The 18,815-nt window shown below is 34.8% G+C and overlaps 1 protein-coding gene across 1 annotated transcript in view; it reads left to right on the top strand.

The window, feature by feature from the left end:
* LOC149778517 (uncharacterized) overlaps window positions 1–18,815 on the top strand; it is a 192,779-nt gene that overhangs the window by 46,531 nt on the left and 127,433 nt on the right. Inside the window, exons 11-18 of the mRNA XM_089939397.1 lie at window positions 399–452; window positions 2,256–2,309; window positions 4,877–4,930; window positions 11,940–11,993; window positions 13,018–13,071; window positions 13,587–13,631; window positions 15,566–15,619; window positions 18,690–18,734. Of these exons, the coding sequence (XP_089795523.1) occupies window positions 399–452; window positions 2,256–2,309; window positions 4,877–4,930; window positions 11,940–11,993; window positions 13,018–13,071; window positions 13,587–13,631; window positions 15,566–15,619; window positions 18,690–18,734 (414 nt within the window). The remainder of the gene's footprint in view (window positions 1–398; window positions 453–2,255; window positions 2,310–4,876; window positions 4,931–11,939; window positions 11,994–13,017; window positions 13,072–13,586; window positions 13,632–15,565; window positions 15,620–18,689; window positions 18,735–18,815) is intronic.

Below are 18,815 nucleotides of genomic sequence, written 5' to 3'. Positions count from 1 at the left end.
AGATTGCAATAACTTTAATACAGGCTCAAAGGAGCTTTGGAACTTTGGGGGAAATAAATGACTTGCTTTAGAAACATCCAAAATTGTGGACAGAATATGTTATATATATATATATATATATATATATATATATATATATATATATATATATATATATATATATATATATATATATATATATATATATATATATATATATGCATGCATATCTGGATGGATGGGCTTCCAGATGTTTTTGGCCTGTGCCACACATATTTTACTAAAAGAAATAATGTACCTGCTGGACGTTGATGAAATGCTTGGTCTGAAATGTTTTCCAGCAAATCTTTCTCTTATTACTTTAAAAAATATCTAACATTACATTTCTTAACTTTCATCTTGATTGCTTTGTATTCCAGGGACCACCAGGAGCCGATGGCCCTAAAGGAGATCCTGGCTCACCAGGTGAACAGGTTAGTAAATAATTCTACCCCTCTATAAGTTTCAGTTTTGTTTGATAAACGTGGTAAATTTGAATGACTTCAAATGATTGACTGCAGTCTTAGATGTTATTGTACTCCCTCACTATTGTGTTATCATGCCTTATAGTGACATACATAATAGATATAATTTTACTATTACTAAATGAAAAGGAGTCATGACCATACCCACCTTTTAAAAGGAATGGTGTTATAATGAGGGACTTTATACCAAGGGAGTGCTCTGTATGAATGTGAATGCTGGATAAATGGATGTCAGGAAGATAAGACTGGACTTAAGTTTAATTTAAATTTTTTTTATAAATGTGATTAAACTGTTTTACTTATATATAACTGTATCATCTGTAAGTTTTCATAGGTTTTTTTTTTCTCATGTCTGCACATGGTAAGTATCAGGTATAACTTTTCCAGTGATGGTATTTTTGTCATCCACAATGTTACAGTGCTATGAGGCGGTTTTGGAATGTCACATATTTTCATGGTTTTGCATAAATTCACATTTTCATTGGTATTTACTATGTACTTGATTACAAGTCAAGTCCAACTACAACTGCACCAGCAGATTATGGCTTGTGTTGTTTGTTCTAGATGTTATTCCTAACAGACTGCACAGACCCAGATCTGCTTTTGTATGTGATAACAGAACTGGGGCTGTGCAGTTTACAGTTGGACTCAACTTATAAGCAAGTATGTACCAGTTGATTTGTGAATTTATAGATGACACACCACATTCTTTGGAACACCTGTTATTAGTTATATTTTGGATATGCAAATAATGATATTGCAAGAAAAATATTTATCATTAGGTTTTAATTGATCCTTAAGTACAATATTTGCAAAAGGTTCATAAAAATATAGAGATTTATGCAACAGTGTACCATATATACTTGCTTATAGACAAGTCCAACTGCAAACAACATAGACCTTGATCTGCCATTGCATAATGTGCAGGTGGATAAGGGTCTCTGTTGTTTTTTCTACTGATTACTCAGGTTGGCTGATTGTCACTGTTTTTCATTGCCAGCCCTACTTCTTTTTTGTTTAAAGGTAAAATTTAAAGGAAAAAACAAATCCTGAAATTTATTTGTACCTCTAACTGAGCCCAGTACTTGAAGCACTTAGTACATTGTATACACAGATCATATAATATAGATATGGTTAAAAAAAGAAATACCTACCCTAATTTTAACACCAGTGTCATAGGAAGCATTCATGGGGGGGGGGCTAAAAAATTGCATAGACTTGGATCTGTCAGCTCATTATGTGGGGGTGGGCTAAAAAATTGTATAGACTTGGATCTGTCAGCACATTATGTGATGGCAGACCTGGCTGTTTGAAGTTTGCAGTTGTATTCAACTTATAAGCAAGAATATACAATTAGGACAAAATAAATCTTTATCAGATTATTATGTTTATGAATTGACTGTGTATGAAAGATTGCTGACAGTATGAGTATAAAATCTCTGTGCAAAAATGTAAGTAAAAAATAAATCATATTTTATGAATTATGGTGTATAAAAAATGCAAGGGTATGAAAAAATTTAAGGACAAAATAAATCCTATTTTATTAATTAAATTGTATAAAAAATGCAATGGTATGGAAAATATAAGGACAAAATAACTCATTATTTGTGAATTAAAGTGTATAAAAATGCAATGGTTTGAAAAAGTATAAGGACAAAATAACTCCTAATTTATGAACTACAGTGTATAAAAAATGCAAGGGTATGAAAAAACAGACAGTATGATTTTGAAACAATATTGTCTTCTATTCAGGGAGCAACTGGACCTCATGGAATGCCTGGACCTGTAGGACCACCAGGAAGAAGGGTTAGTACAAAGTTTTGTCATGATATCTGGATCACGCATGTTCATCAGTGTCTGTCCATTAGTTATACAGTGGTGGGAAAAAATTCTCCATTGTTTGTATGGTTTCTTGGACAATTGACTCTTCATATAGTGCTTGACTTTCTTAGAGTTGCTTGTAAAGAAATTTCCTTGAAAATATATCATTGGGTTGACTGCTGTTCTAGTAGAACATACTTGGTGTCCAGGGAAGACACTTTTAATGTGACATACACACATAGATGTAATTACAATTTTGTGTCATTTTCATATGAACTGTTCCAGTAAAACATACTTGGTGCCCAGGGAAGACACTTTTAATGTGACATACACACATAGATGTAATTACAATTTTGTATCATTTTCATATGAGCTGTTCCAGTTAAACATACTTGGTGCCCAGAGATGACACTTTTAATGTGACATACACACATAGATGCAATTACAATTTTGTGTCATTTTCATATGAGCTGTTCCAGTTAAACATACTTGGTGCCCAGGGATGACACTTTTAATGTGACATACACACATAGATGCAATTACAATTTTGTGTCATTTTCATATCATCTGTTCCAGTAAAACATACTTGGTGCCCAGGGATGACACTTTTAATGTGAAACACACACATAGATGTAATTACAATTTTGTATCATTTTCATATGAACTGTATCAGTAAAACATACTTGGTGCCCAGGGAGGACACTTTTAATGTGAAATACACACATAGATGCAATTACAATTTTGTATCATTTTCATATGAGCTGTTCCAGTTAAACATACTTGGTGCCCAGGGATGACACTTTTAATGTGACATACACACATAGATGTAATTACAATTTTGTGTCATTTTCATATGAGCTGTTCCAGTTAAACATACTTGGTGCCCAGGGAGGACACTTTTAATGTGACATACACACATAGATGCAATTACAATTTTGTATCATTTTCATATGAACTGTATCAGTTAAACATACTTGGTGCCCAGGGAGGACACTTTTAATGTGAAATACACACATAGATGCAATTACAATTTTGTATCATTTTCATATCAACTGTTCCAGTAAAACATACTTGGTGCCCAGGGAAGACACTTTTAATGTGAAATACACACATAGATGCAATTACAATTTTGTGTCATTTTCATATGAGCTGTTCCAGTTAAACATACTTGGTGCCGAGGGATGACACTTTTGATGTGAAATACACACATAGATGTAATTACAATTTTGTGTCATTTTCATATGAGCTGTTCCAATAATCAGAGTACAATATATCTGCCTTCGCTGAGTTCCATGTATGTTTAAATGGAACAGTCTGGAGTTAATCAAGGCCCTTACCTGCCATTCAAGATCTCAACTTAGCACATCACCTATTAAATTATTACATATATGTAAAAACATATTTGTAATTAAACACTTTTTTATCAATAGGAATACATGTGTCATTCAAGTTATGAGAGATATTTTTCATTAATGTCATTAAACTTGAAATAAATTGGTTTGATTTATCATGGATAGTGTGATGTTTCCACAGTTTGTGTAGCAAACATTAGTTAGCATAGAGATGTCATTACAAGTGACAGTGACAATAATGGTTATACTTGCCTTTGATCTTTCATGTGTTATGCTTACTTAGGATTGGTAATGAGGATGTTGATTTCTCAGATTATGTAATTGCGACAGTGACTCGGTACCAGCCATTGTACCCGAAACCAGCGAGGTTCTAGAGAGTGTTGTAGACATTAATTAGACTGAACCTTTAAGCTTAAGTTTTTTCCATCCAAATAAATTCAGGACTAATTTAATAGTCATTAAGTTATTGGACAAAAACATTTTCAGTTAAAAGTAATTTTTATGACGATTCACTTGGGTGGTACATGTACATGTACACCAGTCCCTTGACCAAACAAAATACATGTATTTTGACACTTTCAGCAGGTGGTATAACTTAATGGTTTATCTTTTTTTCATGATAGCATATATTTTTTTCATGATAACATATATTTTTTTCATGATAACATGTACTTAAACAGATGTATATTGTTTAAAATGTAATTACCATTACATGAGTTCAAATGAATTTTTCTGATGGTAATCGTACCATTATAAACATTTTTTTACTACATGAATATAATAACAAGGATTAGTAACTATTTTGTTGGAAGCTGAGATCTTATTGAAAAAAAGAACCATTTTGTCAAGCAGTTACCTGATAAATAATGTCTGCCTCCATGAAAATGGCTTTAGATGTTACGGTTCCACTTTGGTGACTTGACTTGCTTGCTGTGACTGTTATGTCATCACATATCAAATGCTGTGGCACTGGTGGCATATCTCTCAGTGCTATTTTATTAGATTTGTCAATATTGTTTTTTTCTATGGTTTATTCAGTATAGTACAATTTTTAGAACCTTGTTTGTGTGGTTCCGTACATTAAAATTTCTGAGTTGATGTTACCTTCTGGGTTTAGCTTGATGACGTGAAACTAGGACTCAGCAGTCACAATGCAAAAACCCAGTCAATAGAGTTCTAACATTATAATATTCATTACAGGGTAAAAATGGCCGGGATGGAGCTCGTGGAGAATCTGGTCCCCAAGGAGACAAGGTAAATCTACATTTATTTAACGTTTCAAATTGAATTTTGTGTGTATTTTTCTTGCTTTTATAGTACAGTAAAAGCTGAGGTCCCACTTTGAAACGGGAACAGGTTACCCGTTTTGAATTTTGAATTTAGTTTGAATTTAACCTTCTTCAAGAAAACTTGCCATTCTTTTTTTCATGATCTGATTGGCTGTTTGATATTTGTGCATACCTGACACAGTGAATGACAGTTGAAAATTAAGACTAATTGACCTCCTGTCTTTGTTTTTTGGTCATAGAAGGAGCCCACTATTCTGAGTGCCATGAGATTGACCAAATAAGTGTTTTCTTATTACACCATGTTTGATACAGTTAGGTAACTAAATTCAACATACACAACCAATCATAATTGATGTTTAGCATCCCTTAGTAGCTAGTGACTGCTCTCAACCTTTAAATTCTCACAACTTGTAATAAGTACATTTGTTAGGTTATTTGCAGGGGGTACCTACTGGTGATTAGGTCCAAACCGATCCCAGTGTCCATTACTTGAAGGGTCATTGAATAACTAACTCCCATTGCAGACTGAACCCCTCCCTCTTACAAATTCTAGTACTCCTGAAAAGCTGGGCTTTCTGGATGATGCAAAATTAATTCCTTGCAGAATTGAATCACGACTCAGATCATGGTCTTACAGAAAATCTTAAACACCTGAACCTGAGTCACTAGGCCTTTACCCATGTTGTGTTTTTTATTTATATTTGTATTTATTTATTTATTTTTGTCTCATTAGCATTATAATTTTACCCATCTTAAGTTTTCCATTTTACAAACTCACTGCTTGATTTTCCAGGCAAGCTCAAAGTTTATATTTTGCAAGAGTATTTCTGTGGAGAAAGGGGCAAGTGTTTCAAACCAACTGCAGTTATTATTAATGGATATTGACACTTAGAGCCCAGTCTTGGTCCTGTACTGTAAAGATGTATGAATTCAGTGCCAGATGGTACTAATTTCCAACTACCTTCCAAATCCAATCATCCCAAAGATGAAAATTCATCTTTTCTGTCTAAAATTTATTGACAAAGGGCAATAACTCTTGGCCATTACCTCCCTTCAGTACCTACTGGTGGCTCCAGTTTAAGTTTTTGCTGTAGTAACTGACAATATTGTTCACTTTGCTAACCCAATCCCAACCTGCCCAATCCAAGTGGATATTTGTATTATCACAAAAATTTTGATTCCTACCTTTAAGAATTGTGTTATTTTGGATGTATACAGGATTATTCTACAGGTTTTATACATTATTTTTTTTAAATTTTGACCATAATTATGTCCATTTTTTTACTTATGCAGGCTTAGTTTCTGCATTCTCTGATCACATGGACCTACATGGTTACATTGCATTAGAACATACCGAAGTTGGAGTTCACATACTCCATTTATTTATCACCCCTGGTATATGGGGTTTCTTTGACAATTTTAATGCAGTTAATTATGCATTTCTTTTTTCTCTATTTCTTACTTTGTTATTTCAGAATCAACTATGATTGACAACCAAGAATGTTAAATGCATGAATGCAAGCCAGCAAGAATGTCATGACTTGTGTCTTGCATATACAAAGGGTACAACCTTGGAGAATAAATGTTGACAGTTTAGAGGAAATTTGCAGGAAAGAGGGAGTGACATGGAAAATCAAAGGATTGAGAGTACTGATGTTTCAAATGTATAGAATCAAAGGACTAAGAGTACTGATGTTTCTGGTCAGACTAGTCAGGGACGCTGTTACATCTGGAGAATATTTTGATACTTTGGGCTAGTTTCAATCCAAATTGAGTTATCCCAGTTTGTGTAAACCCCCCCCCCCCCCCCCGCATGTCCAAGCATGGTCTCCAGGCCTGTAAGTCCAGGCACATGTGGTTTATAAATAACTTGAATGACTATTTCTACATCCTTCTATCCTCCTGTTTTTAGGCATAATTTCAACTCTTTGAGGGAGTTTCCACTGAATTTGTATGGTGTGTACATTGACTTGATGAGCAGTGCCATCTAGCAGCACCTCAATTTTGATGCTGTCTGCAACTGCCGACCATAATATCTAGCCATCTAGTTCTCTATCCATACTGTTTAACTGCATATCAATTTTTATGCCATCTTGGCTGCTGACCATGCCATCCAGCCATTTGAATCTTGATCCATATCATCTAACCACACTCACTGCTTACCCTCTTGGATGGTACCATGATATTATCAGAAACAAAGGCCATACCTCATCTATACCTTCAGGAATGTACTATCCAGATATTGATTTTGATCCTGTCCAGGACAGCCCATACCCTAACCGTGGGGATAAACCTGATGATAATTCATGCTCAGATCCCACTGTTGAATGGACTGAGTATAGCCTTAGGGCGGCAGTAGAGGAATTCATGAGGTGTTGCTGAGCTCAGAATCTCTGCCTCAGTCCCCTTCCTCATTGACATATAGGGCAAGGCCTTAGTTGGTTTTGATGATGGTAAAGTTGGCTTTTTCATTTTTATTTCCCAGCAGTTGGGAAATTTCTCCCATCCAGAAAAATAAAAATGTTTTGGTTGAGTCTATTTGCATAGATCAGTGACCCAGACAATTTTACAAAGCCTCCTTTTTTTGGAGACTCAACTTCCAGTGTTCTTTGCTGTTATTAGATCTTCACAAACAAGAACAATGCTGCAGCAGACTGATTTTGCCTACTTCTATATAGTGGATAAAGACATTCTGCACACCACTTCATAGCTCATTTGCAGTATAGTGGCCACATCTTCCTTGTTGGTCTTGGTGTCTCTGACAACAACAAAAAATTCCATCTTGCAGTCAAAGCTGGACATGCACATCCACCTGGACCCTGCAAACCTCACATTGAATTGACTTTGCTGCTCATTGGCAAAATAGAGGTGTTTTGGAGCAGGCAAGAACTGCCTCTCCATCAATATGTGCAACAACCATTGCCTTATACATCATCTCTGATTCACCCTCAGTGATGTGATCACTAGAAACAAGGAGATACTGGATCATTGGCTGTTCAACCAAAAAGCCAGCTGCAATTCCAAACCTTTACACAAAGACAATCTGATAATCAGTTTGGAAGACAGTCACATCAAGGAGATATAAATTGAAGTTTCTCTAGCCCCAAGCCTCTGTTTTCCACATTGACTTGTGTCCCTGACTGCCATCAGACAGTTATCCAGTATGTGTCTGACTCTTGCTGGATTAATCTCTTTTTCCCAAGTGAGTGGTCAGTCCAAGTTGTCTCAGAGGGGCTTCAGATCTCATTTTGCTTTTCTCCACTGGAACAAATTCTGGATGAATGATCTCCTCGATCTACTCAGATCTATGTAGGAAGATCATGACCAGGCCAAATCTTTTCAAACACCCTCAGATGCACTTGTTTCATCCTAACCCAGACTGTCTTCTCCTTCATGCTTTTTCTTGTCCTGAGAGCCCTGGAACATAAACAGTGTAACCCTTCAATCTTCGAAAGAATTGCATGAGCAAGAAGGCTCTCCACTTAAAAAGCTTATGAAGGGAAGTGGTGCATTTTCAGAGACCTGTGCAAACTCAAGACATCATTGATTTGAGTGCCACTATCCCCACAAGTAGTGACTTTTTTCTTTGCCTGTTTGAAGATTTGTCCTTAAATTTTATGTGATAAAGAAGATTTTATTATTTCTTTCTGGATGTAAGCCACATCGTTTCCAGTTGTGTTGCTCACACTTAGGAAAATGGGTTAACCTTCATATGGGGAGTCCAATATTTTCCCCTCAGAGGTTACATGGGGTATAGGATTGATATTCAACATTCCCTTCACCTATTCAACATTCCTTCCACCTGTTCCCAATTATCCTAATGTTAATGTGATAGGAGACATATTTGAAGGAGAATGCAGTTTTTTTAAAGTAATTTATGTTTCTCCTAGAATACTTACCTGATCACATTAATTTAATATGCTCCCATCATCCCTGCAATACAAACATTCCATTATATGATGTTCCACTCAGCTTAAACTGATGCCACCTGTAGGCAGCAAGGGGAGGTAATTGGCAAGAGTTATTGCCCTTTGTATAGGTATTGTAGACAGAAAAGACATTTGCTTTTAGATATTTACATAATTTGTATCCAAGTAACTGCCAATGATTTCTCCAGCTTGCCAATAAAAGAGCTCCAAATAGCAATTTGGGTTGAGTTAATGGGGCTTTTAGCACTTTCAGGGTGCCCTGCCTACTAATTGATTAATTTACTGATTACTTATAACAACACCACGATTAGGAACATTTACAGGAAGTTCCTTAAACTTTCTGCAGTAAATTCATACCAGTAGTTCTTATTGATACTAAACTATTATTCAGTTATTATCAATAGATCTTTTTCAGTATAAGAATTTGGGGGCCCTGGGTGGACACGTGGTCTCGGGTGCTCACCTTTAAAGATTACTTACTGACATCTCTGTCCACTTGAGTTGGAGTCTTAGGTTCAGCCAATGTGGGTAAATGAGAGTGGAAATTTCTGATCATTGGGACACAGAGCAGATGATATAGGCTGGTATTTCTGTCATGCATTGATAATGTTCACTTGAACCCTTTCAAAGTTTACTATGAAAAAGGCACAATTGCACATCATGGAGGAAATTTTGTTCATGGATTCCATTCATGGATATCTTCCATTGATGGCACTATATAGTGTTGATATAATGGAACTGTGACATCACATTCCCAGTTATATTCCTACTACAAGACTAACTCAGAGTTAAGTTTTAGGAAAAATTTATTTAATTTAATTTCATAAGTAGAGCAAATATAAAACTAGTGTACTTACTGAGTCCTTATTTTTCCCTCAAAACTTTAAACTTTGACTGGTGTCCAAATATTACCTGAAAACTGCATGTTTAACTGGCATATTTACATAAACGATACTCAAGAAACCAGTCAATCCAAAACAATTCAGTTAGAATGCTGTTCATCAAAGATGTGCATGGGTAAACAAAAGAAGAAAAAAAAAATATTGTAATGGGGATATTTATGTAAGTTTATGTATTGGATAGTTTTACAAAGAATTGATACATATCACATGGATTAGTTAAGGATTATCACCGATTAGGTTTCATCATGCATTTTTGTCGCCAGTAAGCCTGCTCAAATAAAACTTGCAGCTCTCTGTAAATATGAGATCTGCTTATCAAAGGGTGCTACTTAGCAAATATAAAATCTTAAAATAGCATTGGTCAAGCATGGTGTCCACATGGTACTTGGCTTTAGTTATTCTTCTTTTATTAAACTACATTTTCTATTGTCGTCAGCCAGTTTTTAGAGTTAGGAGAAAAATCTTACATGGTTATTTGCTTGATTTAGAGATAAAGTGAGATTTAGTCTTATACCTGAAAGAGCCACTTTAAAGCCGTACAGTTTTTGGCAGTTTTCTTCTCATATATGAAGATTTTAAATTATATTGATATTGTCTGCATCATGACTTCATGACATATTTTGATATCTGTTTATACTGAGAGAGAGAGAGAAAGAGAGAGAGAGAGAGAGAGAAAGAGGGAGAGAAAGAGGGAGAGAGAGAGAGAAGATGACAAAATAAATTAGGCCTAAATATGGAAATATAACACAAATCAGCAGATATATTTCCTAGTGGGAAAAGAAAGTAGTTCCAGACATGATGTCATCACCATAGTGCTACTACTTTTACTACCACTTTGGTGACATGATTTTATCTCACACCATTACATTTCAGTGTTTCATTAGGCAGTAAATAAGAAAAAGAGAATATCACATGCCAACTTAGAAATGTAGAAATTTTGGTTACCTAAAAGAAAGGGATCCTTGAATAATACATGAATTTCTAAGCATACATACCCTAAAAGCTTACAAATAAGCTGAGGCTTGGATTCCTTGATAATGAAAATTGATCAGCCTGTTATGACATATGGCTTATTTTTTGTGAGTCTGAAATCAGTAGGCAATCATTAGTTGTAATGTGTTACTTGAGTCATTACCACAACATTTTCTACAGTGCATTATGTAAGGTTTTGCAAGTTCTTCAAATGCTTGGTAACTGCAATACAAAGGTCCAGGAATCTTTTTACATGCCATATATACAGGAATTGTCTCTCTGACCATATTTTTAGAGGATGCTACTGAACACTTTCAGTCAGTTTTACCAAATTCTTTCCATCTCAAAGGTTGGTTGATTTAGAATTCTTCAGGATAATGAATTCCCATTTATTTATCAAATGGAAAGTTTTGATTATTCTTTTATTACTGTTAATAAATGTATTTTGTCTGTAGTATTCAGTTTACTTCTCTCTCCCTCTGTCAAAATTATCGAAAGATGTGTACTGTATATTTAAAGCAGCTTGTTATCAAGATGGGTTTACATTCAATAAAAATAACCAATATCAGATGGATGACTTATTCCAAGTTAGATTACCATTCGAGGAAAGCAACCAGTACAAATTGAAGCAACCAGTACAAATTGAAGCAACCAGTACAAATTGTTTGGCTTATTTCCAAGGCTCATTATCATTCAAGGAAAACTATTAGTATGGGTTGCTTAACTTATTTTTAAGGCAGGCTGGTGGGTTTTCATTCAAGCAAAACAACCAATATGGGATGGTTGGTTTATTTTCAAGGCAGGCTTATATTTGGGGAAAACAACCAGTTTGGGTTGGTTAGTTTTTTTTCAAGGCAGGATTACATTTGAGGAAGACAACAAGTATCGTTTAGTTGGTTTATTTTTAAAGTTTTATTAATTATACAGACAAGTGGGAAGAAGCCACACAGACATTTGTAGTAGCTCTGAAAACATCACATGACAGGATTCACAAGTAAATGTTGTATTGCATGCACTTCATTATGTAAAATCATTAAAATAATAATTTATTTTTCATTGTAAGTTACTATTACTTAATAGAATTTTATATCATTTTCTTTTTATTGTATGAACAGGTGCTGCATCAAACCATTTTTGATACCATGGTAACATAAATTGTTTTTGTTTCCAGGGAGACATTGGTTATAATGGTGCCCCAGGTTTTCCAGGAGAGAAAGGGGAGAGGGTAAGTTCCTTAAACTGGTGGAAAGGAAGCAAGGGAAATAGATTTAACATTTAGGAAATTTTAACATTTAGAAAGTTTTTGTGGCTGTACACATTGGTGATGCAAAAGTAATATTTTAAATAGCTAGAGAAAGTCTAAAGTTAGTGGGAGACAGACAGGCAGAATGGCAAATATAAGAGAATAATAAGACAGATGGACCAACAGGCTGGTAGCACTGCAGTGCCAGTGAAGCTGGTGATGTTATTCATCAGAGATCAGCAAATAGGCAGCCATTTATGGAGATTAAGACCTAGATCAGGGGTTGGCAACCTATTTTACATAGCGTGCCACTTTTTTCCGGAATAATTATAAAATGAAAGCATGCCTACCACCAGTAAGAGAGTAACACTGTTAAAATCAAGATTTTTTGCTGCCCTTCACATGCCACACAAAATCTCTTGACGTGCTGTGACCTTGTGGCACATGTGCCATAGGTTGCTGACCTCTGACCTAGATAGACAGATTACGAGGTCTACAAAGACAGACAGAAATGGAGTTTGAGACATAGATGGGCAGCATGATTGATAGAGACAGAATGGAGTTTGAGAACTTGACAGAGAGACATCAAGAGCGATGGACACACAAAGATACAGTCAGAAATGGCGAAGTCTGAGAGCCTAACAGACAGCAAGTGAGACAAAGTAAAACACACAGATTTGGAGATGAGACCTTGACAGACAGGCACTTGAAGACAGAAATGGAGTCTGAGACCTAGACAGACAGGCACACAAGGAAAGAAGTGGAATCTGAGACCTAGATAGACAGGCACACAAAGACAGTCAGAAATGGAGTTCAGAACCTAAACAGACAAAAATACAGACAGACATACAAACACACTCACAGAAATGAATATCTTGATATAAAACTAAATAGATAGAAAAACAGACAGACAGGCTGACAGACTGACAAATGTAATGTATTATCACATTAGTGTAACTATGTAACTATATGTCATTGTTTTCTTTTATTTTGTTTCCTTTTCCAGGGATTTCCAGGTCCAGTAGGTGTCATTGGCCCTGCAGGTCACGAAGGGGACGCTGTAAGTAATAGAAACACAATATCAGGTCACAGAGAATGCACATTCATGTTTGAACTGTACACACACTGGTCTTTAGTCACATAATTTTTCATTTGATCAGGGTCTTGCTGTATGTTCAACTTCAGTGTTCAAGCAAGCCGTGTAAACCATTATTTACAAAGACATAATGCCAGTTTGATAAGTTCCAGTTTTACCATTATTAATAATAAAAGTAGTAATTTTAGTAATTGGAAGATTCTGAATTTGTTATTTGCTGACTTGTGAAAATGTATTGCACATATTGTTAATATATTGTTAAAAAAATGCATTACAATCTAATGATGTAGAAATAAAGTAGCAGATAGTGGTACTTTAGTTTTAGAAAAAGTGTGTGTGTGTGTGTGTGTGTGTGCTTATCTATCTATAGTATATATACATATATGCAAAACCAAACTTAATGATTAAAGATTATCATTGTTCTAATTGTTAATCTTATAATTCTTTAGATTAATTCAATATATCTTGTTTATTTTCAGGGAGACCAAGGAGAACCTGGACCACCTGGTCCTCAAGGAGAACTGGTCAGCCTAACTTTTCTTATTTGTATACTTAGATAACTGTTATTTTCATACTTATTTACATACAACTTTTTTCTGTTGGTAGAAACTCAAATATTAAATCAAATAGTACCTGTTTTTACTTGTATACTATGTCTCTGCTGCTAGGCTACATTATGTGGCAAAACTATTTGAAACAATCAATTGTATTGATTAACTGGCAAAATATGTTCTTACACAAGAACTATGGCAAATTAGCAGCATGTCACAATGATGCAACTTTGTCCATCCCTATTATGGCGTTCACTGATGTTTTCCTTTTGCAATCTTTTAACAGTGATGACAGATTAGGATGATGTCAGTTACATCCCAGCAATTAAGAGTACTTTTGACAGAATTATGATGAATTTATATGGATGAATCATTAATTAATATTATTAGCAAAACGGTGTATAAAGATTGATTGTAGGGGTTAGCACCAAGGTAAGAATATCTGATGAATCTCAGAGGTTTTATTATTTGTCTTTTGCTCAGCTGAACCAGTTTATACAGATACTGTAACTCCGAGCATGAGATCTTCTTGTCTCAATGTCAACCCAAACATAAACTGGAATACTCTCTAACACCCTTTCGAAAATTTTGTTGAAAAATTGCGAGAAACGTGATTGAAAATGTGATTGCCTGTGGCACTGAATCATAAGAAGTATCACAGAATCAGAACAGCATTCAAATTTCCAAATACAGTATTGTGCATTTTACAGCAGAATTTTTTACATTCAGTCATTTGGAAAGTGTGTTACATTTGACATTCAACCAGTTGGAAAGTGTGTTACATTTGCAGATGTCTTAGAATACAATTTTAAATCAAACCAGCCACAAAAATCAGCCAATCATGAAAATAACCGTACAATTAATATAAATTTGTCTGTCCAATGATAAACTTGCTTTTAGACCTATAATATAAGAAACTGAAGAGGCAGCATAATAAAGTGCCAAGTCGTATATCATATTACCAAACTGGTTTTGAAAATAAACTTTCCAAAATGTTTTATTAATACCTTGTTTGCATACATATATTGTGACAGGAAGAAAAACAAACAAAAGGTAGAAGATACCAATATAATGAAGCATGTGTCAAAAATCTTAAAGTAAAGCTATATGAAAACTCTTATCAATACTTAAGGGGGCCTCAGATGGCTGAATGGTCTGAGGCACTCACCATAGCAAATCACTCAAATGTCGTATCTGTGTTGGTTTGCGGCTCGGCGTGGCTAACTTGGGTAAATGATATTTGCCAGTAGATTCATGTAGGTCTGTGGTTTTCACGGTGTCTTCACAGGTTCCTCCTCCACCAAAATATACTGACCACAATGTATTGCCAAACCTGAAAAATGGGGTTAAACCACAAAATCGAGTTACCAGTACTTCAGATATTTACATTATCACTATATTGAAAAATATGAATTTTAGGATAAATTTACCTTCTATGTATACTTCCTTATAAGTAGAGTCCGACTTCAAACAGCATAGACCCTGATCTACTGTCACATAATATGCTGGCAGATCAGGGTCCATAATGATTGCTTGACTGTTACTCCTAAGAAACTGCATAGACCTGGTGCATTATTTTATTTCTGATAAGCATATGTGTAGTTAGACTCAACTTATATGCAAGTATATGTGGTAATATATATGCCATGCTTATGTGTCATAAACATTTACTCGACTCCTGATCTTGCTGGCAAATATTCTGAATCGATCATCTGCCTTTGTACATATGGAATATGATTTTCAAGTTTGGAGTATTATTGATTACTTGAAATGTTGAGTAAAGATTTTTTTATGTCTTGTCACAGGCCATTTTGCTCAAACATTTCCCGATTTTTTCTTTCTGTAATAATAAGCCATATTCATGAGCGAACTGTCCTTCATAATAAGTCAAATATTTGTGTTTGTAGGGACCAAGGGGATTTCCTGGACAAAGAGGGACACCAGGACCACTTGGACCTCCTGTAAGTTATAGATTTGTATTAGCTTAAAACATAACAAATCAGTACCGGTGATAGGTCTCACATTAACTGCATGATATTATCGTGACAATATCTTACGGAGTGGTGATATTGTGATACAGTTTTATGCTCTAAATATTATAACTAGATCCAACTATCCCCACATTTTTCTCATTTTTTTCTCTGATTCCCTTCTGTGCACACTTCTGTATAATTTCCCAGATTTCCAAAGTCTGAAATATTATTTGATTATAAGAATTGTTTTAAAAATTGCAATTTGCTTAAGGATGCTGAACAAAGGAAAAGTGTCCTTATTTCAGTAATAATAATAATAATAATAATAATAATAATAAATAATCATAATAATCTACAATAAATACCAAAAGGCAAATCCTTTAAAATATCCCTCAGGTTATTTTCTTTGGAAAAATATTAATTATTTCATTGATAGATAAATCAGTTCTGACAAGGCAAGTCTTCACCGTTCCCCTTACACCTTAGTTCCACTACCCCATAATTGATGCTGCAACCATGCCTTAATTTTTCCGTCACCTTTTAAAGTTCTATTTACGCCACAAGACTTACTTGTAATAATAATATGACCCCTATTAAAGAAAAATGTGTATTAGATAAACATTTTTCCCCTTCGTGAAGTATTACTCATAAATGAAATCTGTAGGTTACATGTCCAACTTGTTTTGTACAGTTGCACACCTTCAAAAACTAATGGGGAGAATTGTTAACGTTATTACTAGAGTAAGTGACACATCAAATTTCAGTGATTTTTGTAGCAGCTAATGTTACAAATGCTACAACAGCCCAATTATGTAAGAATATTTAACCAAGTATTTATTGGCTAAGCAGAGTATACCATATATGCTCACTCATAAGCCAAGTCCAACTGCAAACAACATAGACCCCAATCTGCCATTGCATAATTATTGTTGTTTGTTCTACTGATTACCCCCCTAACAAATTATGAAGACTTTGGTCAACTGCAAATTTGGGTCTGTGCAGTTCACAGTTGTTCTTGACTTACAAGCAAGTATAAATAGTATTTGGAAAACGAAAGATTGGTATAAATTTTATGGCTGAAAATTCTCTCTTGAATGATATCAAGGACTTTTCAGTCAGTGTTGGAGAACTAGAGTGATACACAGGCCCAGCCCTAGGATGTGCGGGTCCCAAGGCAGCAAAGGATGAGCAGTGCCCCAAGCAAAAGAAATTGCATTGTGGAGTTGATTTCCTGAAAATTATTATTATTATTATTATTATTATTATTATTATAATCCTTGAATTTAGAAAGTCACTTATAGTGGACTGTTGGTTTTTGATTATCTTTTATTGTTTGTCAGATAATGATATTTAAAGGTACATTGGTTTCCATTTAAAATCCTCGATAACTTCTTTATGAACATTTATTGCTTGATCTTATATGCAGAAGCATACAGTGTATGAAGGGCTTCGATGGTTGATGACAGTATATATTCATTTTACTAAAAACGCCTGACTTAGCTTTTGCCTCACCTGCAAGAAGTAAATTTGCATTTAGCTCTGTTTTTCTCACACTGTGGTGTGTACAGGATTGTAGAGGGTGCTGCTTATCACAAGCTAAAGAAGGTCACAGCAACCTTCCTTTTAAGCACCATTGATTTGGTTGCATTTAGCTCTGTTTCTCTAACATCATTAAGGCATGTATGGCCATGAAACTTGATTGGTAGTTTTACATTGAGGGATACTTCTAACCATGGGCAAAAATAGGTCACAGTGACCTACATTTCTTGTTTTAGTGACACTGATACTGCATGATTTGTAGATTATTCCACAGCAGAGCAGAAAAGACATAGCATTCCACAGAAGTCTTGTTGATGATTCAGAGGTGCAGTATATGCTTGCTTATAAGCCAAGTCCAACTGCAAACAACATAGATGCCATTGCATATTGTGCTGGCAGGTCAGGTTCTGTGTTGCTGGTGCTACTAATTACTTTAAACAAACTGTAAAGACCCAGATCTGCCAGTAAATTATGAAATGGCAGATCTGGGTCTGTGCAGTTTGCAGTTGGATTCTACTCATAAGTGAGTATATATGGTAGTTGCATGAGCCGTTACCCGCGACAAAATTCTTTTCATACATCATGATGTCAATTCATGTATGTGTTTTTTTAGCTAGATTAGGCCATATCTAACAACTAAACATAGGTTAATATATTACAAAAGCTATATACAACCATACCTAGACTACTGTAATATCATCTGGGGAAATACTTCTGACAAGAATATTTGTAAATTATTTCGCTTGGAAAGAAGAGCTTTAAAACCCATTCTAGGTAATGCTGAACAAAATCAGAAATGCAGTGAATGATATTAAAACATTATCTGTAAGTGAATGAATATTTTTCAGATAGGCAAAACTTATGCACAAAGTTTCAAACAATATGGTCCCATTATATCAATGAACTATTTCATGCTAGAAAGCAAGACAGCACACCCAATGTAAGATAGTTTAAGCTAACCACCTTTCAATTCCAAAACCAAATAAAAAACTATTTGAGAAAACTTTTCAATATTCAGGGTCACTAATTGGCAACCGAGTTCCAAAGGAAATTAGAGAAAGTATGACTATAAATGCTTTTAATCATAATCTGATTCACAATATGAAAAGTGGAGCCTTTTTGATTTGACAAATACATTTCTACTTAAAGTATAAATTCTCAATATTTCCACTTTGTTCTCTCACTATTTTTTTGTACTTTATATACACAGTGTACCAAGCTGGAGCATGTTCTTACAGTAATTTCTGTTTATTATGTACATACATGATTTAACTTACAGTCAGTATTTATATGTGTGTGTGGAACTGTGTACATGTAATATGTAAACATGCAGAGTGCCACTGGAAGGATTTGTTCCATGCAACCGTGTTGTCCTCTTTAAAGAAAGTCATTATTGTTGTTGTTGTTGTTATTATTATTTATATTATCATTATTATTATTATTATTACAATCTTACTCGGATCCAATTTAGAGAGGTGTCAGATTCAGAGGAATATGACTGATCTGTTTTTATTTTAAGGGCTTGCCTGGAATGGAAGGGGCCCCTGGACCTAAAGGAAATGCAGTAAGAATCATTTAAAGTTCTAATGGCTAAAGTTGAACTTTTTTCAGATCCTGTTGATCTGCATACAAGTCAATGTTCCAT

The sequence above is a fragment of the Sinohyriopsis cumingii genome, chromosome 17 (assembly GCF_028554795.1).
Source record: "Sinohyriopsis cumingii isolate HCF-2022 chromosome 17, ASM2855479v2, whole genome shotgun sequence".
Classification (NCBI taxonomy): Eukaryota; Metazoa; Mollusca; class Bivalvia; order Unionida; family Unionidae; genus Sinohyriopsis; species Sinohyriopsis cumingii.
Note: the sequence above shows the minus strand (reverse complement) of the source record. Positions and strands in the feature narration are given on the sequence as shown.